The following is a 27891-nucleotide window of genomic DNA, read 5'->3' as shown; positions in this document are numbered from 1 at the left end:
GAACCTCTCAGCCTCACACACCAGCTCAGGCTCCTTCCCTGCCAGAGAGGTGACATTCCATGTCCCAAGAGCTAGTTTTTGTTGCTGGGGATCGGACCGCCAAGGTCCCTGTCTTCTGCCGCTGCCTAGCTCACACGGCACCCGACCCCTTTGGCCCCTCCCACCAGTGGTGAGCCCATGGGAAGTGTTAATATTACATCTCATGAAAACGCATGGAAGGATGGATTTGTCTGTTCGATTATTTTCTTGACTTCTAATCCATGTAATATTTATAGGTGGTGATTGGTATCGAGCCCTGGTATGAAACTGGCCCCGGGGCTGAATTTTTTAAAACTGCAGTATCGATTAGTTCCACCCTTTGAGGAACTGACCAGTCAAAATTCATTTTCCAGCATTTGATGAGTCAGTGTGTATAAGAAATAAAAGTGCAAACATCAATGGCATCTGATAGATTTAAAAACGTTTTAGCCAATTAAGTATCAAAACAATGACAAACCTTGTACCATGTGACGTATGACGTGCTGTACTAGACCAGTGATTCTCAACCAGTGTGCCGCAGTACATCATTGTTTCGTGAGAGATCATCAGGTGTGTCGCGGGAAATTATCCACTGTCAATTATTTTGACAAAAAATATATATATAATTAAAAAAAATTGTTTTGTTGATTTATTTATGCCAACCATGTATAGTAACAGGCAAAACAATAAAATGTTCTTCCACTCGATGACAGAACGTACATAATGACCCTGTAAAGCAACTGTTTGTGAATTGTTTTGCTAAGTGGTGTGCTGTGAGATTTTTTTCTGATATGAAATATGTTCCTGGGCTCAATAAAGATTGAGAAACACGGCACTAGACTAGTTGTTTACCAGTCTATGGGTTTTTCCTGCATTCAAAATTGCGAGGCGGCCACCTCCAGGAATTTTGTGTCCGCCTTGAGCTAGAGCGATTGCTCAACACAATGCGATTGATGTTCCTCTGCGGCAACAACATATTTTCAAGGGAAAGTCAACCCAGACACATTTTTTTCAAGAATATGTTCTATGCAAGCCCACTAGTTGAAACAAGGCATTCTGATAAATATTGTGTTTGTGGAATAAAAAGAGATACCGTATTTTCCGGACTATAAGTCACTAAGGGCTTAGACTTATACTCTAGAGCGAGTTGTGTGAAGTTTTTAACACACTATTTATTACCTGTATATCATTTCACATGTAATTTTAACCCACATAAAGAAACAAAGATAAATCCTAAAAGCTATTAAAATGCATTAAGAATTTAAACGGTTAAAACATAATATTTTATTAAGTAATTAAAATAGTATGATAAAAAGACAATTTGACTGTCTATCAATCCATTTATACAAAATAGTGTACTGTTTTCCCTTAAATGTGCCATGCTTGGCTGTGGTATTGCATCATCAGCCAGCCACCCCCCCCCACACACACACACACACACACGCACAGAGCGGAGGAGACGAGCAAAGAGATAATTATGACTGAATACAAAAATACTTTTGGAGACTTGGAAACATTCTACATGGTCGGCGATAAATAAAAGACTTATTTAATCAATCTACGACCATTTGGGGGAGTTTAAAGTTATCTTACCGTAACTTTCTTGTAATCCTACATGTGTGGATGTTAGCTAAATGTTACCATCGTAGCTCGGTGGAAATGGTGTGTACTAAGCGCACTATTTTATTAATTTGATTTATATGGACACATTTATTAGCGTTACGCGACAGAGACAACTTGGCTTCCGAGAGGCGGTGGTGGCGTCGTTGTATATTGCAACATAAGCATACCGTTCAGCCTGTTGTTGCCTGTATTCTATTTTTATTTTAAATTGTTCGTCATTTAAATTTCAAATGACGTCTGTTCTTGGTGGTGGATTTTATCAGCCGTGGCTGAATTACTACTATCAACATAAATGTCCACTTTATGCTTCATGTTTCAAGTGGGATTAAATAAAATATAAAGTCAATACTGTTATTGAAAACAACTTTGCAGATTCGATCTCCCGGTTGCCAGCACTTTCCTTCCCCCAACGCGTAGCCATATTTGGCTCGGATGACGTCAATGTGGATATATGCGACGTGGCATGGTTCAGACTGTGGTCGCATTGCAAAAAATCCAATACCTATCCTATCTAGGACCACATATGAAATTAGTCAAAAATTTTGACTTAAGAAGACATGATACACGTTTGAGACAAATAATATACACTTCAATCAGACACAATTTCTTCCCAAGCCACGCAGAGCATGAAACATATTAGGATGAAAGAGCCGCATGCAGCTCCGGAGGCATGGGTTGCCGACCCCTGCTCTAGAGCCTTATCCTGCCTGTTTTAGATCCCCTACTCCAACTCACCTGATTCAAATCAACTCATCAGCAATCTCTGAAAGCCTGAAACAATCATGATCATTTGAATCAGGTGTGTTGGAGTAGGGAGAAATATAAAACGGGCAGGATATGGCTCTTGAGGAACCAGAGTTCCCTATCCCTGATTTAGGGTGTACCTAATAGTTTGGCAAATATGGCTGCCCCATTGGAACGCCTTGGGACGAGAATCCAGGGTGTACCTAATATTTTGGCCGATATGGCCACCCCACTGTGGATGCCAAGGGACGAGAATCTGGTCTGTCCCTAATATTTTGACTATTGCGGACACCCTCTCGTGAAAGAAATTAGAAAATAATTTTGTTTTCGTCAAAAGAAAATAAATATTATTTACAGTGCGTTATTTTTTTAAATGTAGTGTCTCTTTAATCAAGACAACGAACGGTTAAAGTCGGTGTCACGTCAAAGTACTCATCCGGGCATGTTGTCACAAGGTGGAAGCTGCACATATATTGTGTGTAAAAACCTAATTTCAATGAAGTTGGAACATTGTGTTAAACAATAAAAAAATAATAAAATGATTAGCAGATCATCTTCAACCTACATGTAATTCAATACACTACAAAGACAAGATATTTAATGTTCATTCTGATCAACTTTGCTGTTTTTTTGCAAATAATTATTAACTTTGAATGTTATGACTACAACACTTTCCTAAAAGGGTGGAACAGTTGGCAAAAACGACTGAGAAAGTTGAGTAATGATCATCAAACATCTGCTTGGAACATCCACAGATGAACAGGCTAATTGGGAGCTGGTGGGTACCATGATTGGGTATAAAAGGAGATTCCCTAAATTGTTCTGTCATTCACAAACAAAGATGGGGCGAGGTTCAACTCGTTATGAACAACTGTGTGAGAAAATAGTTGAACAGTTTGAGAACAATGTTCTTCAACGTACAGTTGCAAGGAATTTAGGGATTTCATTATCTACAGTGCATAATACCATCAAAAGGTTAAGAGAATCTGGAGAAATCACTGCATCTAAGCGGCAAGGCCGAATACCCACATTGAATGTTTGTGAGCTTTGATCCCTCAGGTGTTGCTGCATCAAAAACCGACATCAGTGTCTAAAGTAGGGCTGTGCGCGACTAGTCGTTTAACCCTTTAACCGTCTACGATTTATTAAACGTTGAGTATTTTACTAGTCGGTTAAAAGCTGTATTAAGTGTCACGCATCTTGTTCCTCATGCCTCTGGGTCGGCCTTTGTAAACAAGATGAACACCAAGAGAGAGAATTGCTCACCTCTGCCCCGCCCCCACACACTCATAGTAGAGGGCAGGGACACTAAGTTTGGGGAAGAATATTTAGAAAAGTAAATTCTGAAGATGTCGAAGCTACCATGAAAAAGCCCCAGCACCGTTTGGCAGTATTTTGATGCAGCAGATGACAGTGGGCATGGCGGCGGGGCCAGGCAGACGAGCATGAGAGCGTTTGTTCCAGCCAGACGCTCACAACACAGCGCTCACAGCACAGCAAAGATTATCCAACTAATTTGTGAAATGACTGCCCGTGATATGTTGCCACTTTCTATTGTTGAAGGCAAAGGGTTCGAAAAATTAATGCTGTATATCGAGCCTGAGTACGCGATGCCCACCGAATCTTTCATGACTATAACGTGTCATTATGTGGACGAAGAACATCTCCGCAGCTGTGTGCTTCAGACATGCGCCTAGGAGGAAAGACATACAGCTGAAAACTTGGATGCTTACCTGTGGAGTGTGATGGGTACATGGGCACTAGAACATAAAGTTGTCGTCTGTGTGCATGATAATGCACCTAACATGGTGCTGGCGAATGAGAGACCGTGCTGGACTGGGAGTCGGTACCATTACTCATTACATTATTCATAATAAATGCCATGCATTGCATTGGCAAATGTATCAGAAATGTATTTCTCTTTCAATTGTTCACCTTTATTCAGTCAGTTGTTGTTACATCAATAGATTTTAAATTAACAAACTCCTGAATGTTTGGGCTGAAATAGCGACTGAATACACAAAACATTTGCATTTTAAACTTTGAATTCAATATGTATTCAATTTCAAGTTTTCTTGCTTATAGACTAGTCGCAAATAAAATTTAAAACTAGTCGGCGGGCAAATTAGTCTAAATTCCCATCCCTATTGTAAAGCAGGGGTGACTAACTAGTCAGAGGCTAAAAGCCACTATTTTTACTATGTTAGGGTTCAAAATTCCAAGCAAGCTGAAACAAGTGCTTCATAAATTTGGGGAACATCTGCGTCTACTTTTCTGCCTGACCTTTCAAAGAAAACAAATTGTGCTTGCGAAGTTCAGTCCCCTTTGGAAAATTCCTGGTTGATGTTTGCATGGAGGTAACTGGCCTTGCTCAAATGATGCCAAACATGAGGCAGAATAAACCGGAAGAAAACCTTCCAGCACAGACCAGCATATGAGCTCACAAAATATGCTAGTATTGCTGTGTATTTGTGCTGGTGCTGTTTTGTTTTTGTTTGGGTTTCTTTCAATGGGGTTGCCGTTACATTGAACAAAAAGTGTTAAAAGTCCTGTATTGAACTTCATATTTTTGTTATGCTCTGATTTTTTCCCCTCCTATTTTGAGAGTGAACTTGGTAGGCAACACTACTAAATGTTTTTTTTCCTCCATCTCATTTGCGTCAAAGTGCATGTGTGAGATGCACATACGTAGTACCCAGAGCTGGGCAGTCTGTCCCGGGGCCAGGCCGGAGTCCATTTTTGGGCCAGGGGGCTAACAAATTTAAAAAAAGGGCTCGACTAAGCAAGGCCTAATTGGCCCTCATGCGCGTAACGTGGTCGAGAGGCGGCCAAATTTAATCTCAGCCGACTCAGTGAAAGGCTTCTTTTTAGGCTTCTTTATACTCCCGCGCCGGCGCGAGCGACAACTGCCACATTGATTCACATGACCGACACATTGTGCTGTTGGCGACAGGTCTGCAACACATGGCACGCACACATCAGGAATTGTTGCTGCTCTGATTGGTCCATTATGTCACATGTTGCGATGACGTACAGTTTTCCACACGGAGGAGAGGATGCACCACACAGCTTGTGGCTGCTGCAAAGCAAACTAGTTTGGGAGTGACTTGGGTGTTACGTCACATACTGTGTGTGTGTGTGTAAAGAAGCTACTCACCCACGTTCCCCCTTTGCAGCCATCTTCCAGATCGTTTTCGCAATACAATTAAATGCATCGTATAGTCATCTCTGTCCCTTTATGGTTGTAGCAGGCATGGTTTAATGAAAGCAATCGCGCAGCTCAAAAGGAATGCAGGTGAAAACAAGACAGGCTGCAGGTCTCATCAAATCTCAAAGGACTGCTTGACTCTGTACCGAAGCCCCGTCAACCGATTTGGACGGACTCGTCCCCTGAAATGTGCGATAGATTCTTGCAGTTTTTCGTTGTTTCAGCTAAGGCTCTTTTTTCGAACGCCACATTTGACCCCTCTGTCCAAGTTCCTTGTTCAACGGTGTTCAATTCCTTTGAGCCGGTTTCTTTGACATTTTTGGAGGATGTGGTTTGCCATAGTAAACCATCGGGCTCCTCTTATGACTCCGTTCCTCCACATTCCTTTAAGGAGAGTGTCCCGACAATGGGTTAATCAGTTATAGCCATTATCAACAGCAGCCTGTTTCTGGTGTGGCCCACCCAACATTTTAAGCATGCTGTAGTGCAAATCCTGCTGAAAAAAAGTGGCCTTGATCAAGCTGTGTGCTATCCATTTTTAGACCCATTTCCAAGCTGCTTTTTATGTCTGAAATTCTGGAAAAGTGGTGCACTCACAGTTAAGATCTTTCTTGGATGAACATAATGTTATGGAAGTTTTCCAGTCAGGCTTCAAGAAGATGCATAGCACAGAGTCAGCCCTGCTATGTATTTTTAATGATATCCTCTCGGCAAATGACACTGGAGACTACGTATGTCTCGTTTTGTTGGATTTGACTGCAGCATTAGTTACAGTAGACCACAGTATCCTTTGACTCGTTTGCAACACCAACTGGGCATTAGTGGATGCGCTCTAGAGTGGTTTCAATCCTATTTGTCTGGCAGGACTTTTTTCTGTTAGCCTAAGTTCCTCTGAGTCCCACTCTGCCCCTTCCTTCCACTGCTATGCGGATGCGACTGCGAAATCTATATCCCGCTGCGCAAAACAGACGCATTCTCCATAAGATCACTTTTGTCCTGCCTAGAGGATATCAAAGACTGGATGTCATTGAATTTCCTAAATTTCAATGAAAACAAAACAGAAGTTATGGTGGCTCGTCTACCTCCCACCTTGTTGATCTGGGCCCTGTGGCTTTATATCTAAAGCCAACAATCTCAAACTTGGGTTTTAAAATGGGCAGTGATCTTAAATTGGACCAGCAAATCGGCGCTGTTGTGAAGTCGAGCTTCTTTCACCTTAGACAGGTGGCTAAGGTAAAGCCCCTCCTTTCCCATCAGCACTTAGAAACAGTCATCCATGCCTTTGTTACATCTCGACTAGATTACTGTAATGCACTTTATTTTAGAGTCAGCCAGTCCTCCCTCAAACGTCTCCAGTTGGTCCAAAATGCTGCTGCCCGCCTACTAACTGGAGCTCGGTAGATGGAGCACATAACACCAATTCTGGCATTTCAGGGTTCAATTTGAGATTCTCCTATTTGTCTATAAACGATAAAATGGCCTCGCCCCGGCTTACCTCTCTGAGCTCCTCCACTCCTACTCTCCTTCCCGCAGCCTCAGGTCTGTGGACCAGGCGCTGCTCGAGGTGCCGAGGACCAAGCGGAGACTCAGAGGGGATCGAGCCTTTTCGACCGCTGGTCCTTCCCTTTGGAATGACCTCCCATTGGATGTTAGGCAAGCCCCCCTCTCTGTCCACTTTTAAAACCCAGTTGAAGACACATTTCTATTCTCTGGCTTTTGATCAGACCTTTAATTTTTGGCTCTTTTCCAGTGTCAATTGCATACAGTGTTTTATGTTAATTATGTGTCATGTGTCATCTTCCAAACAGGGTCGCAAACAGAGCATTGGAGTTAACTTTTGCTATGCACTTATCAATTGCCAAAGAAGTGAACTGCTTGGAGTAAACTGACAATTTTGACAGAATAACAGATATGCTATTCAGACCACTGTCTGGAGCTTTTTTTTGTTTTGTTTTTAAAGTAATATTTAAATAATTTGCTTCCGATAAATTATAAATTTAATATGCTGATTGGGTCAAACCAATTTAAATGTTGACTGTTACATACTAGTATTCTATACAATACTTCTAAGTTACAGTAGGCCATATATAAACTGTTTTGAAGCAATTTGAAACAAAAATAAACACAACCATTTTGACTTCATATTATAGACTAGACACGAAATGTAACTTAAGTCGCAATAATAATAATGTTTAGCATGGTTTCTATTTTTGTGCTGGTAAAAGTAGTGTATATTTGCATAAGATATGTTATTTAAAATAAATCCCTCGTGCCGATTGCGAAGTGGAGTCTGTGCCCTAAACATTTGGAAGCCTTGTCCAGGCATTAGATTCTGTTATCTTTTTGTGTCCCTCCAATGTTGATGGGTGGGGGTTGTTGCGTACAGTGTTTCAACGTTGCGCACGACGCCAAATCTGACTCGGTGTTTCCTTGCTTTGGTGTATCATAACATCATCGTAAACCAAACGATGGTTGAATAGATTCGTCACGTTGCCGGTGGGTGCAGAGACAACTTGCACTTTATACATATTTGTCTTTGTGAGCGCATGCCTCAAAACAACAAAAAATTTGTATTGCTAAGCGTCTTTTTACAATTATGCCAATTTTGTAATTGTGGAGTGTAATAATCGAAAATGTAATTGAATTTCGATTCATTTCACAGCCCTATGTAGTACATATACACACACACAGAATATGTTTGTTGAACAGCCTATTTCCATAGCTCTTCGTGCTGGTGAGATTGCGACATGGGCTAGATATTAACATGCATGTGCATTTGGATAAGGCTCTTCTGTTTCCCTGCGGCATGCGGCTCTCAAATGTGTGCGCTGCATTCAAATAATGATACCAGTATCAATAACCAGCATCGGCGCTTCATTTGTTCATACTCGCCGATGCCGATACCAGCATTTTAATGCGGTATCTGGAAACTTGCCGATACCAGTATCAGTATCGGAACAACACTAATGATAACCAAGAAACCTCTGTTGCAACTCTATGGGAAGCTTTCAAAGCATACCTGAGTGGTGTGGTTATTTCATTTGAATCTGCCAGGAAAAAGAAAAATGAAGCCAAACTTTTGGAACTTGACCGAAAAATTAAGGATTTGGATGAGGAGAATGCCAGGACTCCCTCTTGTGACTTATATAAGAAAATAGTCACATTAAAATTTGAATATAATGTTGTCATTTCAGAATAGGGTTTGTAAAACAATCCTATATATAAAACAGAAATATTTTGAACTTGTTGACAAACCGCACAAACTCCTGGCGAGACAGCTTAGATAACAAGAAAATGATCGTCTAATACATTCTATCAAATCCCCTAATGGCCAGGTTCTCACAGACCCTAAGGACATTAATGGTAGATTTTTTCAATACCATAAAAATGTATACACCTCAAAACATGACACAGACTTCAAAGTAATAACGGAATTTCTAGACAGTTGTGCGCTTCCCCACTTAAAGTACAGCGATCTTGCTCACTTGAAATTACTAATTATTTATGAAATTACTCTTGATGAAGTACAGAAAGCAACCGCTTCAATGAAGAGCAATCGAGCCCCAGTGCCAGACGGAATTCCGAGTGAGTTCTATAAAGTATTGTGATGTTGTGTGCCCTTATCTCCACTAGGGCTGCCATGATTAGGCGACTAATCACGACGACGGTGACAATCAAAATCGTTGACAATTAATTTTAATCGTTGACGCGTCGTTTATTTATATATTTATTTGTTTGGCACATTATTTTCTTTCGAGACTGCCGCGTCTCGCTCTTCTCCCGCTGGCTGTTTTCCTATCAGCAACGCACATGCGCAGTAGTGGTAATCGAGGTGATGTAGACAGAAGCATTGTGGGTAAAGTAGTGTAAGCCTTACACTGTAAGGGCTAATTCGTGTTGGCAACAGAGTTCGAAAGTTACGGCGCATTTCACCAAATATACTCAATACAATGCAAACCTGTCTTCCATGGCAGTACAATGGGGATTCCCAATAATTTAAAAAAAGGAAGCAAGTTATGCCTTATGCCTGATTTCATATCTGACATAGCCACAGTTGTGTCTAGAAGCTAGCTGCAGTTAGCATAAGGACGTTACGGTGTGTTTTATGTAACGTTCCTATTTGGTACACTAACACGCCATAGCATCTTCTATGGATTAAGCAGCCATTATTCAGTAAACTTGCGTTGATTAACAACCAACTAGAAACTAGTATCACTGCTCTTCTAAATGAAATACAATTGTTTGGTTTAGTCTCGGGGTATCGAATAAATTTGACTAAGAGTGAACTTTTGCCTATATGCGTAATCAACTCCTCCAGGTTACAGAATCAATCATTCAACATCGCCCAGGACCAATTTAAATATTTAGGGATTCAAGTGACAAAACGTTTTACTTCTCGATACAAGGAAAATTTTCCACCCTTGGTGTTTAAATTGCAGTCAGATATATGTTTCTAGGACATGCCCCCTATTTCATTAATTGGTCGGGTTAAGGCTATAAAAATGATTTTTCTACCCAAAATTCTCTATCGATTTCAGAACCTTCCTGTCTTTTTACCAAAATCTTTTTTCAAACTACTGAACTCTATTTTTATTCCATGCCTATGGGGTTATAAAGTACACAGAATTGGCAGGCGACACCTTAACAAACCCAAAAACGGAGGGGGATTGGCACTCCCAGACCTCTTGAAGTACTATTGGGCTTCGCATCCGGTTGATGACTTATAAGATAAGATAAGATAAGAATGCCTTTATTGATCCCACAGTGGGGAAATTTTCGTTGTTACAGTAGCAAGGATATAGGTCACACAGGGGCGGCGGCATAATGTGGCCATTAATGTATAACATTGACGGCAAACATTTAGAATCAAACCTATGTAGATATACGCAGTAACATGTGTATATACACATGTGTATACACACCAACCTACATCTACATAAAAAATATGAGGAACACTCATTTCGGCCTGTACACAGTACAGAGGAAAAAATACTCTAAGTGACAGTGCTGCAGTGCTGTAGTGAAATGTAAGGAACAGCATTGGATAAAAATAAAACTAGACTAACAGTAGTGGGGAATGTTGAGTATTGCACGGTATTACAGTAGTGGGGAATATTGGGTATTGCACGATACGAGCTCAGGTGCAGGACTGCACAATTGCACTAATGACCGCCAGTTTGTAGAGACTACACAATGTTCTTGTTAAAGAGTCTGACAGCAGCAGGCAAGAAGGAACGGCGGAATCTCTCCTTTGCACAGCGAGGGTGTAACAGTCTGTCACTGAAGGTGCTGTGGAGTGCTGTTAGGGTGCCCTGGAGGGGGTGGTCCGGGTTGCCCAGCATTGATGACAGCTTGGCCAACATCCTCCTGTCCCCCACCGAGTCCACAGAGTCCAGGGAGCAGCCCAGGACAGAGCCGGCCCTCTTGACCAGTTTGTCCAGCCGCTTCTTGTCCCGGGCCGAGACGCCGCCTGCCCAGGTGACCACTCCCTGGAAGATGACCGATGCAACCACCGAGTCATAAAAGTTCCTGAGGAGTGTCCCCTGAACCCCAAAAGACCTCAGTCTCCTGAGTAGGAAGAGTCTGCTCTGACTCTTCCTATAGAGGGCGTCTGTGTTGTCGCACCAGTCCAGTTTATTGTTCAGATGAACACCCAGGTACTTGTAAGTTGAGACTCTCTCAACATCTGTTCCCCGGATATTCACTGGTGCAGGTGAAGAGTGCTGGCGCCTACCGAAATCCACCACCATTTCTTTGGATTTCCCCGCATTGATCAGGAGGCGGTTCTGCTGGCACCAATCCACAAAACCCTGAGTAAGTTCTCTGTACTCCCGATCATCTCCGCCTGTGATGAGGCCGACAATCGCAGAGTCGTCAGAGAACTTCTGCAGGTGACAGGTAGGGGTGTTGTAGTTGAAGTCCGAGGTGTAGAGGGTGAACAGGAAGGGAGCCAAGACAGTTCCCTGTGGGGCCCCCGTGCTGCAGAGGAGCACGTCAGACACACAGTCCTGTGTTCTCACATACTGTGGCCGGTTTGTGAGGTAGTCCTGGATCCATGTGGTGAGGTGGTGCGCCACCCCCGCCCGCTCCAGCTTGTCTCCCAGTAGGGTGGGCTGGATGGTGTTGAAAGCACTGGAGAAATCAAAGAACATGATCCTCACAGTGCTCCCCGCCTTCTCCAGGTGGGAGAGTGAAGTGTGGAGGAGGTAGATGATGGCATCATCCACACTGATGCCAGGCTGGTATGCGAACTGGAGTGGGTCCATTGAGGAGCTCACCAGGGGGCGCAGGTGGACAAGGACCAGTCTCTCCAGGGTCTTCATCAGGTGAGACGTCAGCGCCACCGGTCTGAAGCTGTTGAGCTCCTTCGGGTGGGGGGTCTTTGGCACCGGGACCAGGCAGGATGTTTTCCATAGCTGGGGGACCCTGCCCAGCTTCAGGCTCAGGTTGAACATGTGCTGGACAATTCCACACAGCTGGTCTGCGCAGGATTTGAGGAGCTGGGGGCTGATGCCATCTGGACCCGCTGCCTTCCTCGCCTTCATCTTCTTCAGCTGGTTCCTCACCTGAGATGTTGTGAAGGCCAAGGCTGGACAGGAAGGAGTGGTGGCTATCTGGTGTAGCTGGGAGCTGGAGTCTGTGGAGAAAAGAGGGGAGGGGGTGACACGCCCAGCAGGAGGAGTAGGTGGAGACTGCAGCAGGAGAGACGGAGTGGAGGCAGGCATCTGATCGAACCTATTGAAAAAGAGATTTAGCTCATTTGCCCACTGCAGGTCCCCCCCAGTCCGGGTCTTGGGTTGTCCGTGGCCTGAGATGGTCTTCAGGCCCCTCCAGACTCCCCTGGCGTTATTCTGCAGCAGCTGCTCCTCCATCCTCTTCCTGTAGGACCTTTTCCCCTCTCTGATCCTCCTCCTCAGCTGGCGCTGCACAGTCCTCCGCTCCTCTATGTTGCCTGACGCAAAAGCCCTCCTCTTCTCCTTCAGGAGAGCTTTTATGTCTGGTGTGATCCAGGGTTTGTTGTTGGAGAAACACCTTACTGTCCTGGTGGGTATGGTGTTCTCCATGCAGAAATTTATATAGTCTGTAACAGTGTCCGTTAGACTACTAATGTCTTCCCCATGAGCATCGCTGAATACTTCCCACACAGTTGTGCTGAAGCAGTCCTTTAAGGCCTCCTCGGCCTCTCCAGACCATCTCTGAACCGTGCGGGTCACAGCTGGCTGCCTGCGGACCAGAGGTTTGTACACAGACTGGAGAGCCACCAGGTTGTGATCAGCTTTGCCCAGCGGGGGGAGGGGCAGTGATGTGTATGCCTCCTTGGTGTTGGCATAGAAAAGGTCCAGTGTTTTATTGTCTCTGGTGTGGCAGGTGACATACTGTGTGAATGAAGGCAGAGAGGAGGAAGGGGTTATTGGTTTGGTAAATGTCTGGAGTGTCTCCCATGGCTGGAAATGGAGCGGGACGCCTGTCAACCTTATTCCGTGGGTGCTCTTCTTTCTCCTTTACTAATTGGAAAGTTGCTATACCGGGCCAATGTTGTAATTCATAGTACTATACGAATCTTCAAACAAATCCGATCACATTTTAAAATCCATGGCGAGGCGTCGGCCAAATGAGCGAGCCAGCCCACAGCCCGGGGAAGATCAGTGACCCCGCAAAGAGCGACCGCTGCCACCGCGGCGGCTGCTGGGGAGATCCGTCGGCAGTGCCGGGCGCAAGGCCAGAGTCGACAGCACCGCGGCCCGCACTTGCCGGCCTGTTCAAAGCGAGCGGGGGGGGCTGACCTAGAGGACCACGGCAACTCGAGTGGGGGCGAGCTTCCGTGCTATTGCGACGCAGCTTCGGCAGCAGGAGCCCCGGGGCCGTGCACGCACACTTTTTATTTCTTTTTTTTTTTTTTAATTGGTCGTACTTTGTTCGTAGCTTTTCCGCGCGGCTAACTAGGGAGTCGACGAGCAGTCTGCACTCAGCAGAGCAGGGAGAGAGGGGCACACGGGGCAGGCTTCGGCAGTGTGTGCGGGAGCAGCAGACCATTAGGAGCAGACGTTGGCAAAGCGTTGTTGGTATCTGTAATATCGATACCGCAGCAAGCTAGTATTGTATCCGTTCAAAATGTTTAGTATGAGTAAGTACCGAAGTAGCGATATTTTTGACAAGCCTAACCGTTACACCCCTAATAAATGGCATCTTTTTACCCTGCCATCTTAGACAGTTTAATCAGATATGACATGTATGCCTAGTCCATTAACTATCACATGTAAAACCAAAATTGAAAGACTTGTAACCGCAATAAAAGTGATTAGAAGGCAAGAGTTTCCTTCTTTGCAAGACATTTTTCAAAGCTCGATCCTTGCACAAGCTAGAAGAATCATCTGTGACCCTTTTTTCACATTTGTTGCAGTATGAATATGAGTTACTTCCTTCAGGCAGACGCTACAAAGTCAGCAAATACAAAAGCAACAGATTAATCTTTTATCCCAAAAGCTACTATCGTGAACAAATTGGCATGATATTCACCAGGTGCGCTAGAGTCATTTTAATACTTTACTGGTGGTGTCTGCTTTTTTTAAATTAATGTATTGTATGTATTATTTAACATGGTGCAATCAATAAAGTGCAATCATTTTCAGGTACTTTATCAATGGTGGTTTCATGGTATTGTTGAGAAATGTGCTATTTTTAGACCGTTGTTTTTTATCTGTTATTTATGTGTGTTGTTTTGTACTGGCAGCTGCGAGAAGTGAGCCCAAGTCAAAGTTCCCATTGGGTTTCATCTGATCTTAACTAAAATTAATCAGACCAGGCACACAACAGTTCAAATACAAGGGAACTACCTGCCCTTTGGCTGACTGCCATAGCAACACAGGAGTCCAAGTGCCACCAGAACAGTGAGAGCAGCCCCTGGCCAGTGGAGACAGGAATGGCGGTTACCATGGTAAAGGAAGCTATTCTCCCACTGTTCCTGTGAAAATATAGGATGGTTACAGGTAAAGAAGTGTGAAATTAAGTTTTGGTCAGAGGTTTACATCTTGATTTATTTGAAACGTTATTTTTCCATGATGGCATGATTACAGAATGTAATCTTCAAAAACAATAGTTCAGTTCACTTCCTGTTGTATTGTGGGCCAACTTAACAATTCTAAAGTTAAAAACAATTGAACACTACAGAGGTTCCGAACAGGTTCTATCTGACTTGAGTGGCAGAATATCTGAAGCTTGCTAGGACTCAACTCCGTTTTGTTCATAGGGCACAACCAAAAGCAGCTGAAATAAAGTGCTGCAGATAAATAAAACTCAAACACAAAGCAAAAGACAACTAGACATAAGATAAAATAAAAAGAATAAAATGGTAATAATGGTAAAAAAGTCAAGACACTAAAGAAAAAAGTTAAGACACTAAAATAAGGCCTGAGGTCTCAAGGACAAGCAGCACAAAATAATAATGACCAAGCAATGGCTCGTAACTCATGTTTGGGAATCCTCAAGTCAAGCTACTACTGCAAAAAACTGTATTTCTAACTTGTTTTTTGTTTGTAATTATTTTTGGATAAGTAATAATATCCGAGTCAAACTGACACAGGAACTTAACTCCTGTTCTTGAAAAATGAATGTAAAAAGAGGCTTCAGTGGCGCAGCGTTTATGTTCCCTCCTCATTTGACATTAAAGTGGAGTATGTTTTAATAGAGGTGGGCATTCCGTCAGACTAATAGACCTGCCTCTCAGTCCCTCACTGATGGACGCCCGTTTTGCTGACGATTGACGAATGATGGGACACTGTAAAAACTGTATTTTTGGGGGGGTGGAGGTGGGGGTGGGGGAGCGGGTGGAGGGACGAACTAAAGCATGTACTGACGGACTTCTGACAGACTAACTAACGGACTAATTGACGATTTCAATTCGGGTCGGCTTGAAAAATGATGGGCTGACTAATGACAGACGGGTACCCTGGCCACTGACTGATGATGAATGAAGGACCAGCAAAATTTGGTAAAATGCCCACCTCTGTGTTATAAGGGTCTTTTAGAATTTCATTTCATATGGTATTGATATTGGACTGTTAGCTTCTGCTTATACTACAGTTAACATTCAAACCACATCACATTTTATTATGGCAACAGTTTGGATTACTCAATGAATTTACAAATTGTAAGATTACTAAAATAAATATGTACATGTACCTGCGCAGAGGCCCGTCTGCATGTTGTCTTCTGGTGCTGGTCCAGTAGGCTGCTAAGCTGATCCCTGAGTTTCCCCAGAGCCTGGTGTGTCAACAAGCCCAAAGCAACGGGATCTTCCTCCTATAACACCGCACACAGTTTTACACCAGGGGTCATCAACCTTCTTGAATCTGAGAGCTACTGCTTGGCTGCTGATTAGTGTGAATGGCTACCAATTTGATAGACTGTTATGAAATACCAAATTTCTTCAAATTACATTTAATCATACTATTATTATTAGGGCCTGAGTAGCGACAGCTGTGAGGTCCCTATTGTTATTGTTATTATTCTATTTGTGAATAAAATTATAAAATAAAACAAATAACATTAAAAAACTATATAATTAAAAAATAAAATAAAGGGAACACTTAATTCCAATTCCGGCCTCCCTTCACTGGCTCCCAGTGCATTTCAGAGTACATTTTAAGATACTTCAATCTTTAAATTGCGTGGCCCCAGCGTACCTCCCTGAGCTCCTCCACATCCACGCACCTGCCCGATGCCTTAGGTCTGTGGACCAGACGCGACTAGAGGTGCAGAGGACTAAGCAGAGCCTCAGAGGGGATCGAGCCTTTTTGTTGCCGGTCCTTCCCTCTGGAATTACCTCCAATTAAATGTTAGGCAAGCCACCTCTCTGTCCCCTTTTAAAATTCCTTTGAAGACACATTTTTATTCTTTGGCTTTCGACCCAACATGAGACTGACACTTTTCTGCTGTTTTCTGGCGCCTGCTGTATATGTGTTAGTATCATTAATTTGTGTTGTAATTTACTGCTTTCACTGTCTTCATTGTTGTTGTTTTATTGCTATTTTATGTTATACAAAATGCTTTGTTACAGCTACAGCTGTTGTAAATAAATGAAGTTGTATTGTATTGCACTGAATCACATTTTTCAGGACCTAAAGATTCACAAAAACTCAAACATTACACACCTTAGGCCTGGTGAAAATTTATATATTTTAAATCCATCATGCACAATTATGGGGAAAAAAAACGCTCTGTTTTGCCACCTTGAGTGGAAAAACAAACTACAGTCCCAGTACATTTGACCAAGGGCTACAAAGATTGTGAGGCACATGAAGCACACTGAGATGTACAAAAAGTTAATTGCAACTATATGCTAAAATGAACAGGAAGTGAGGTGTGATTTTATTTTTTATGGCCAATTTTGGCCCATTTTTTCTAATACATAGGGGTCATATTTTTGCGCCCGTGTCCTTGTAGTGGTGCCCAAATCCAGTCTTTTTGACAAGCACAAAACACTTTGAACACACATCAGGCCTGGCAAAATCATCAATATTTTATTAGTAGGGGTGGGAGCGATACTTGTTTTTCGATGCATCGTCCGTTTTATTAAAAAGATTCTGCATCGATTCAGATAATCAATGTTTAAAGCATAAATTTGAAAAAAAACTAAAACGATGTGCAAGGATTACGTGCGTTTGTATGTCAGACATCTGTGCCGAGACTTACTTGACAAGATGGCGGGAGAAACAAAACCACACACGCACAATACTCGTTAAAAGCTTTGGTTTGGAGACAGTTTGTTTCTTTATTAAGTGTGAGATGCTAAAAATATTTCGGGAACCCAACAAATACACACTACCACCCAGAGTTGAGTGCTGCGAAAGGCGGACCCGTTGGAGATGATAAAGAACCGACCAACTCTGCCAGGTGCTACCAAACTCCGAAAGAATAAGAAAAAATACCAAATTCATTGCATTAGATGTGCGCCCTTATGACACTGTATCCACAATCTAAAATTCTGGTCACGTAGTAAAAATAATACCAGAGCATGTAGATCACTTCTTTCCTCACACAAAAACCTAGAATATGCACACCTTCTGCAAGATTAACAGTCTCTTATTTATTGTTACAAAATATGATGGTTTATATTTTGAATAATAAAGCTGTTGATGACACAATGGTCAACACTGTCCTCTGCTGTAATGCACAATATCACATCCTAACAAACTACATGTGAAATAAAAGACACCAATTAATTGCAATATCATCTGTCCATCCATTATCAAGACCGCAGGGGGGTTGGAGCCGATCACAGCTGTCTTTGCAGTAGGCGGGGTACACCCTGAACTGGTTGCCAGCCAATCGCAGGGCAAATGATGCATATTGCACTTTAAAGTATAAAAATACAGGTTACGCTAAAGCAGATTAAGTTTCAATATGTTTTTATACCTTTTTTGTTCCAGGAGAAGTTACAGACTTTTGTTACAAGAAATGCTGCCATTGGCACTTTTTGAAATTTGAGTTGACACGCGTGAACAAGGTTGCCTTGCCACTTTAATAAAAGTCAGTGTTAAATATAAATCCTTGCTCTTCCTTGAGTTATATGCAATTGTTTTGAAAAAAGACTCCGGTGTTTTACATTTATTATAAAATGTAAGCCATTGTAGTGATGAATCAGAATCAGAATCAAATCAAATCGTAGGCCTCTGGATCGGATCGAATAGATTCCCACCCCTATTTATTAGTATATTGCACAATCTTTAAAAAAGGTCTCAGTAGCGCCCCCTACAAAATTTTAACAAAGCAGCCCAGGTTGTACATTTCACCTAGATCTGGGGTGGGAAATTCCGGCCCTCAAGGCCCTGCATGTTTTTGTGTTGACTTTAGCACATGACTACAAAAGACATTTTTGTATGTCTTGGGCTGTTAACATTTGCCTCACAATTTCACAGATCTGCGTGAAATGTGGAACCGGAAACGCTTGGTTAAAAATTTGTAGGTGTCGCTATAGAGCTATTTTTGAAAAATAGCACAGGAAATCTCTAAAATATTTATATTCATGCAAGGTCTGTGTGTGCAAAGTTTCATGAGTTTTCGCCAAAGTTTAGACCCTCTAAAACAACATAATTTTTCATGATATACAGCACATCGCCACGACAATATTGTACGCCGAAATAAAAAAAGATTTCAGCAAGTTTTCATCTTAAATATGTTAAGATGAAGCATGCAAAGTTTGAAGACGATTTGACAATTTTAACGTTGGTTAAAATACGACAACTATGAATGTCCCAAAAAGGTAAGACAATTCCAAACTAAAATAAAAAATGGTAGACTTCCTGTAAAGTTTAGCACATGGCTACAAAATATGTTTTTGTAGACCTACAAAAACATATTTTGGCTGTGACATACGACCACATTTTCATTGATGTAGGTGAAATGTAAAACCCAGAATCCTTTAAGAAGGAATTATGAAATGCAAAGTTTGATGCTCATCCCCCGTCATATAGTATTTCAAAAACGTAAAATATTTTTCCCTATTCTTTTCCAACGTGATGAGATGGTACAACCCAAATTTGAAGTCAATCTGGTGAACCATCTCGGACTAGGGGCCAAATGTGTGACCCCTGTAAATGTGCACAAATGGACCAAAGTTGTACTTTCAACTACTCATTACTCACTTCGTGGGCAACGAAATAAAAAGATTTCAATAATTTTTCATCTTAAACATCTTTAGATGAAGCATGCAAAGTTTGAAGACGATCGGATAAATGCTCTAGGAGGAGTTCGTTAAAATATGACCACTATGAAAGTCACAAAAAGTTGCGAAAATTCCGACGTAAATTCAAAATGGTTGACTTCTTGTGAGGTTAAGCACATGGCTATAAAATACATTTTTGTAGGTCTTAGGCTGTTACATATACCAGCAAATTGTCACAGATGTAACCTACAACCCAGAATCCTTCATTAAGCAGGAATTATGAAACGCAAAGTTTGATGCTCAGCCCCCATCATATAGTGTTGTTTCGAAAACGTAAAATATTTTTTCCCTATTGTTGTCCCACGTGTTGAGATGGTACAACCCAAATTTGAAGTCAATCGGGTGAACTACTTCGGACTAGGGGTCAAATGTATGACCCCTGTAAATGTGCACAAATGGGCTAACATTCTACTTGAGAATACTCATAAATCACTTCCCGTACATGTTAGGGCATGGGTACCAAAGACTTTTTGTACGTCTGAGGGTGCTACATATGCGTCCCAGTTTTCGTAGCTGTAGGTCAAATTTACCGGGGCAGGGCTTTGATGAACCACGGGCCAAAAAAATTGTGAAAAATTCCAAAGTAAAACCAAAATGGAGGACTTCCTGTAAGGTTTAGCACATGACTATAAAAGATAATTTTGTGGGTGTTCTGCTGTTATGTATATCACCAAATTTCCGTAGCTCTATGTGAAACGTACAACCCAGAATCCTTCATTAAGAGAGAATTATGAAATGCAAAGTTTGATGCTCCACCCCTGTCATATAGTGTTTCCAAAACGTAAAATATTCATCCCTGTTGTTGTCCCAAGAGTTGAGATGGTAAAACCCAAATTTGAAGTCAATCGGGTGAACCATCTCCGTCTAAGGGGCAAATGTATGACCCCTGCAAATTTGCACAAAAGGGCCAAAATTGTAGATTAAAATACTCCTAACTCACTTCCTGTATATGTTCGGGCATGAGGACCAAATAAGTTTTGTAGGTCTGAGGGTGCTACATGTGCCTCCCAGTTTTCGTAGCCGTAGGTCAAACTTACCGGGACGTTTCTTTGATGAAAAAATTGAGGGGCTCTTGGGGGCCCCGTTTTTGAGTACTCGAGTATGCCGACTTCAAAATATCAAATTTTTCACAAGGCCAGATGTGTGTGCAAAATATGGTGAGTTTTCATTCACGTTTAGTCCCTCAAAAATGCGAATCTTAATTGAGAATAATAATAAGAAGAAGAATTTCTATGAAAACAATAGGGTCCTTGCAGCTTTCGCTGCTCGGGCCCTAATAATAATAATTTCTACAAAAACAATAGGAACCTCGTAGCAGTCGCTGCTCGGGCCTCAATGAAAGCAATAAATTAAAACATACATTATTATATACAGTAGAAGACTGGAAAACAGCAGAAAAGTGTCAGTCTCACGTCGGGTCAAAAGCCAAAGAATAGAAATATGTCTTCAAATCAGTTTTAAAAACGGACAGTGAGGGGGCTTGCCTAACATTTAAAGGGGCACTTGGGTGGGATGAGCATTGGCACTTGTATGATAATTCTGTGTTAATAAATGTCAGCAATAAATTCCCTCCTGGAAAAAAAACTCAGAAGTGATGTAAGAGTATTTTTGGACAGACTGGCCGGGGATTTTGCCCCGCCCATAAATCGGGTGGCGTCTGCTTGACTGACATATCAGCCTGACGACGTCATTGAAGGGAGGGCGAAAGCAGTTCACGATTGTTTCCTGCCTTGCTTTGGTCACAGCCTGTTGTTTTGGAACACATTTTAAACATTTAAGGCAGCAATATGCCCAAACGATGCATTGTAGCTTGGTGTAGTAACACATCAAAAAAAGGTGTCAGCCTAAATTCCCGAAGGATGAAAAAGTGAGGAAACTGTGTACCTACAGAAAAAAGAGACTGAAATAGTACGAACTTGGCAAGACAAGTGTGATTTGCACTGCACAGTTTGATGACTTTGATTTTGAAGATGAAGGGCTGTGATTGGAATTTGGAGTTACCAAATCCAGGAGGCTCAAGCCGACTGCCATCCCAAAAATAAAAAGCACAAGAAAGTTACACAGGCCCTCCCGAAAAGCAGAGACAACGGGCAATCCCGGCGCTCAAAACGGGAGAATAGAAAGGTAAGTCTTTTGACATGAATTTTATTTCCAAAACATAATCTTACCAATAATGTTGACCGAAGTTTTTCACTTTTAAATTTTGTACTGGACATTTCATCATAGCAACACCAGCTTACAACTACTTTCACACTATTCAGCAAACGCTAAATAACTATGCAATATTGTCACGTCGCGGGTTGGGTAGTCTTGTCTTGGCATTTTTTTTTTTTTTTTAAAGTTACATTACTAAAAATGGCAACGTAAGGTGCTTATTTTATGTTTTGTAAGTATTTGGGACATTTCATTAGGTACGCTAGCAAACAAGAGCTACGGTGTTGTCTAAAACTGTTCGGCAAATGCAAAATATACACAAACTAGGCAACAGTGTCACGTTTAGGGCTGGGTAGTCTTACTGTCTTTGCAAATAAAAAGGTTACATTACTAAAAATGTCGACCAAAAGTTTTTATTTTATGTTTCTTATTTTGGACATTTCATTAGGTACACTAGCTCACAAGAGCTATGGTGTTGTCTAGAACTTCAGCAAATGCAAAATATACACAAACTTTGCAAAAGTGTCACGTTTAGGGCTGGGTACTCTTGTCTTGACAAAAAAATTATATTACCAAAAATACTGACGTAAGGTTTTTATTTTATGTTTCGTAAGTGTATGCAATATTTCCATTTATCTGCATGTTGAATTACACTCATCACCAAGTTCCGGTGCAAACAAATAATGCACAGCCTCATTTCAAGCATAATGAATGCCACAGCACTCTTTAGAACACTGCTAAAGGAACTTATGTGTTAATTCTCTTTATACGTTCTGGAAGAAAAACTTATTTGATCAATGTTGACAATGTTTAATGTTTTGTTGGTGTTTTCATTTTTTTTTCTGGGATATATCACAGAGTTGGTGAAGGATGTGGTAAAGCGCACACAAGAGGACAACATAGAGAGGAAGCCATCATAACCGTTTGAAGACGCTTTTCTATTCTCTGGCTTTTGATCCGATCTGAGACTGACAAATTTTCGGCAGTTTTCCGTTGTCTATTGTATATAGTATTTTGTGTTAAATTATTGATTTCACATGTTATATTATGGCTATTTTGTAAAGTGCTTTGTTACAGCTGTAGCTGTTGTGAAATGCACAGTATAAATTAAATTGTATTGTATTGTAAGGTGAAGAGGGCGTGGGCACGGTGGGCGACTGGTTAGCACTTTCGCCTCACAGTTCAGAGGTCGTGGGTTCGATCCCGGCTCCGGCCTCTCTGTGTGAAGTTTGCATGTTCTCCCTGTGCCTGCGTGGGCTTTCTCCGGGTACTCCGGTTTCCTCCCACTTCCCAAAAACATGCATGGTAAGTTGATTGGACACTCTAAATTGTCCCGAGGTGTGATTGTGAGTGCGGATGTTTGTTGGTCTCTGTGTAACCTGCGATTGGCTGGCAACCAATTCAGGGTGTCCCCAGCCTACTAACCGATGACAGCTGGGATAGGCTCGCCCGCGACCCTTGTGAGGATAAGCGGTATAGATAATGGATGGATGCATTGTGAAGGTTTGTAGGGGTGGAGGAGCTCAGAGAGGTACGCCAGGGCGAGGGCATTTAAAGATTTGTAGACAAATACCAGTAGAAGAGTCTCAAAATGAACCCTAAAATGCACTTCAGGGAGGACTGGCCGACTCCAAAATAAAGTGCATTGCAGTAATCTAGCCGAGATGTAACAAAGGCATGGATTACTGTTTCTAAGTGTTATTGAGAAAGGAGGGGTTTTACCTTAGTCAGCTGCCTAAGATGAAAGCTGGATCAAATATCACTGATTTGCTGGTCCAATTTAAAATCACTGTTCAATTTAAAACCCAAGTTCGAGACTGTTGGCTTTAGATATGAAGCCCAGGGGCCCAGGTCAACAGGGTGGAATGTAGAAGAGCCACTGGGACCTGTCATGTGATGTGCCATGTCAAGGTGAAGTGATGGTATATAATGGTTAAAGCCCTAGTACCATAGGAAGTAAAAGGCCTAAAGTGCACTTCCACATTTTGGACGCAAGATGTCAACATTATTCATTTGACTACTATAAACTTGCCAGCCCGGACAATCCTGTATAAAGTTTAAAAGCATAAAACCTAGTAAAATTAACATACCAAAGTCAATGCTCTCACAATCATTCTCTTGATGCCTATGCAAGTGTTTTTCACTTATTACCTAAGGTAAGTCCCCAATAACCTAAGCACAGAAGTGCTACAAGTCTATTCTACATGTTGGGATAGAAACAGTAAATGTTGCTCAGAAACTGCTTTGTGTATCAGATAACCCATGTGCATTTGCTGCACATTTCCATGTGATGTGAGAGGAGTAAACAAGAACCAACCTGTTGTCTACATAGGAGAGAATGTGGCAATAAGAATTGTATCTATATGTTATCCGTTATATTGCTTGCTTGGATATACAATATAAAGTACTCAGATTGTTTTATAAAAATCATGTATGTTTTAAATAAGTGTCTTAGACGGTCAAAATGTTGGTGCATAGTCGGGCACCTGTCACAAACATGTTGACTGCTATTCACATTCGAGTAACGTGTTTGTCACAAACATGTTGACTGTTATTCACTTGGTGCATGGTCGGGCACCTGTTTGTCACAAACATGTTGACTGTTATTCACTTGGAAAATGATGTACTTGTTGTTCACTTAGATAATGAGAGGTTTGCTAAGGTTAAAGTATATAATTAAGTGAGCCAAAAGACACCTGTTTACAAAGAATGATCAAACCAATACAGGCTTTTGGGAAGATGATGGAAAAACACTGGCCGATTACCTTATCAAACCCACTGAGAAAAATGACTTTGACGCATGCGTAGATAGCTGAAAAGACAACAACTAAACTATGTTGTTCTTAGTAAAAAAGCTTTAGCACATGTGCAGTTAATGTAAAAGCCTCCAAAAAAGAGGCTATAAAAGAGGGAGCCACAAAGATTCCACACCTTTTTTCTTCCTTCCTGCCGCGTCTACAAGGAGATGCTTCAACGAGACAAATTTGCATTTTTTTCTTGGGACGTTTTTCAATCCCAAAGCAAGAAGGATTTTTCCTCCTCCTTTTTGGACATGACCAAATTACGCCTTCAATAAGGTAACTGAAAAGAATCAACTGTTATCGTGCGCTTAGGAAATTGTCCAGTTGAGCATCTGAATTTCCTTACCTCCCAATAGTTCCTTATTTTAATCAGGTTTGGGGCAATTAAGAACTGATCAATTTTGAGAGTTCACTTAAATTAAGACTACTATTTAATCACTTTTATCCTACTTTCTTATCATTACTGTTGTTTCTTATTTTATGATTTTAACTGATGTTATACAAGAACACGCCGTCAGACGTAGTATAATTATCATGTTTTTATTAGTCCAACCGGCTAATAAGAGCCGCAGCCAACCCCGATACAGTACGACAACCGTTCAGTCAAAAAAGAGCAACGGCTCTCCTGTTCATCCTCCGCTACTCTCGCTCACATGCCCTCCCATCCAGCGAGCCGCACGATGCATTCAATAACCTCGGAAACAAAACACCTTGGCATGACACAAATTTGACCACAACACAGATAACCCAATTCGTTACACTATTTCTGTAATATATTTCTTTGCATCAATGTTTGCCACCCCATGGCTGTTCTACATGCTGACTGAAGGCTTCACGTCACTTTTCGTGGCTTTCAGAATCGGATTGTGGTGAAGCATCTGAATTTCCTTACCTTCCAATAGTTCCTTATTTTAATCAGGTTTGGGGCAATTAAGAACTGATCAATCTTGAGAGTTCACTTAAATTAAGACTACTATTTAATCACTTTTATCCTACTTTCTTATTATTACTGTTGTTTCTTACTTTATGATTTTAACTGATGTTATACATGGCTTTAACATCAAACATTAATTTCACCTTTCATCTTACTTTATTAAAATAATTGGTATTATTACTATTATGATTGAGTTGAATTAATACTGTATCATGTAATAAAACTCGTAATCATCCAATTTCCTTGCTTATTTGACTGTATTCTACTTTTAAGGAATTGATGGTTGATAAGGAATAATTGTTTAGTTATTCATATTATTAAATTCAATTTTATAAACTTATTTTAACACTATTATTGTCACTCTACTGATTTAATTGAGTTACACACTCAATCTCTATTGAATAAACGGCTAAGAACTTAATGATAAAAAGGTATCGTTACCATCCTATGAAATTAAATAGTTTACTCCGGCTAGAAATAAAACAAATCTGTACGGTTTTAACAACAACTGTCAAACTTCCTAGGTCAATAACAAATGCAAACGATTCAGAATGAGAAGGAAGCTGTCGTAAAAGTATAGTGGTTACTTTAATAACTCTTAGTTCTGTTACTCGCTAAGATTAATTAAATGACTGAATATTGGATTGGCTATACAAATTTAAAGGCAGTAACCTAGGCGAATTCCTCTCGACACCGGCTAGGAAACTCTTCCATCCCCTTGCACTCGTGTTAGAGCGAGCAAGGGTCAAAGGGAAGTGTAACCCATTAAAAGGCATAGCTGGTCAGGATTTTCCCGGTAATCCTACGGGTAAGCAGAATCTGACAGACCAAATATTATAACTTGTTTTCTTTTCGTTGAAATTTAAGAAATTCTTTGACATCCAGGCTTTGATGTCCTCTAGACAGGACAAAAGTAGTCTTAAGGAGAAAGTGTCTTTTTTGCTCAGTGGGACATAGATTTTACAGTCATCCGCATAGCAGTGGATGCAGTGGGGGTCGGAACAGGGCGGGGGCCGACAATGTTTATGAATATGGCCGGGGGGTCGCGGCCGGAAGGGTACCCAGGTCAAGGGTGGGGGTCGCAGCCGGACGGGCAAAAAATGGTCAAGTGCCCAGCTCTGCAAACTATGTTGTGCATTTGTCAGCGAGAAAAAAAAAAAATCACTGTTAATCTATTTGTGAAATTTAAAACGATATAGTGTACATATGTCAAAGCCAAGGCCTGCGGGCCACATCTGGCCCGCTAGAAGGTTTTCTACGGCCCCTGGGATGATATTGCTTTATTATTAGATCCGGCCCGCAGCCCGCAGTAAGCCGGTGTGGGTAGCAGATCTGGTCGGGTCCTTCGCGTCAAGCTTTAAAATATATTGTAGCGACTTCAAAGAACACGCCGTCAGACGTAGTATAATTATCATGTTTTTATTAGTCCAACCGGCTAATAAGGGCCGCAGCCGACGCCAATATAGTACAACAACCGTTCAGTCAAAAAAGAGCAACGGCTCTCCTGTTCGTCCTCCGCTACTCTCGCTCGCATGCCCTCCCATCCAGCGAGCCGCACGATGCATTCAATAACCTCGGAAACAAAACAACTTGGCATGACACAAATTCCACCACAACACAGATAACCCAATTCGTTACACTATTTCTGTAATATATTTCTTTGCATCAATGTTTGCCACCCCATGGCTGTTCTACATGCTGACTGAAGACTTCACGTCACTTTCCGTGGCTTTCAGAATCGAATTGTGGTGAAAAGTTATTTGGAGTAAAACACACTTTATTAGAAATACTTCATGTTAGAAATCTCACGTTGTTTCATTATTAGTAATTGTTGGCATTTGATAAATTCATTGAGTTTCGACGTAGTGCTGAGATGTCCCATACTGTGAGCAGGCATTGAACCCTATTCGAGCGCTAAGTGTTGATAGTGAGTGACTTTTTTTTTCTCTTTCCTCCTTCGACACAGCTCGTAGTTTGTTTGTGCCATCAAACTCAGTAGATGCAGATTGCCCGTGTCTCACCACGTTTGTTGTTGTGTGTAAATGGTAAAAGGTGAGTTTAATAATTTAAGTTGGTGTCAGGTAACTGCTGTACATAATAGCCTAGATATGTTCTCGTGAGTGATGTCACGTTGATGAACACTAGTTAGTTATTTCGGCTCATATGCTAACTATTCTAGTGATGAAACGTGTGAATGTGTATCGTATGTATTGTTTGGCTGATTATTTTCTTAACACAGTGAATTGTAATGTTTAGGCATATTATTAACAAGTGGATATGCATTGGATGATGTTGCTAGGTTATTCTTGACATTCATACCTTGCCACTCTAAAATAGGGTCAGCTGGAGACATCATACCAATCATATGATCCTCTCCGTTTTACTTCACATTATGTATAGTTCATATAATCTTGCAGCCCGAGTCAACCAGAAAATTGTTTCTACTTTCAAAGTCAAACGGAAGCGACGTACGAGCTGCCTCGCAAAAGTAGCAGTAATGTACTTTATTTTATTCTTTATTTAGTAACTCCGAAGATAAAAACAAAACAGCCAGGGGGGTGACAAACATAGACGCGAAGAAATATATTACAGATATATAAAGCGTGACATCATAAGCAGGCGCGAAGGACCCGATCCAATCTGGACATTAAACAAATTTCAATGAACATTGTATCAGTCCGGCCAT

General features: G+C 41.5%; 1 protein-coding gene across 5 annotated transcripts in view; it reads right to left on the bottom strand.

The window, feature by feature from the left end:
- Positions 1-27891, bottom strand: part of tmem94 (transmembrane protein 94) — a 225343-nt gene that overhangs the window by 190805 nt on the left and 6647 nt on the right. For all 5 annotated transcript variants that reach the window (XR_015082416.1, XM_086015986.1, XM_086015988.1 and 2 more), the window contains exons 3-4: positions 15773-15892; positions 14428-14555 (exon numbers count right to left, since the gene is read on the bottom strand). Coding sequence is in view for 4 of the 5 variants with exons in the window: in XM_086015986.1 (XP_085872112.1) it covers positions 14428-14555; positions 15773-15892 (248 nt within the window). In the remaining variant the exon portion in view is untranslated. The remainder of the gene's footprint in view (positions 1-14427; positions 14556-15772; positions 15893-27891) is intronic.

The sequence above is a fragment of the Filicampus tigris genome, chromosome 19, assembly GCF_054856515.1.
Source record: "Filicampus tigris isolate MCC_2025a chromosome 19, RoL_Ftig_1.0, whole genome shotgun sequence".
Taxonomy (NCBI): Eukaryota; Metazoa; Chordata; class Actinopteri; order Syngnathiformes; family Syngnathidae; genus Filicampus; species Filicampus tigris.
The sequence above is the reverse complement of the archived record's forward strand: the minus strand, read 5'-3'. Positions and strand labels throughout refer to the sequence as shown.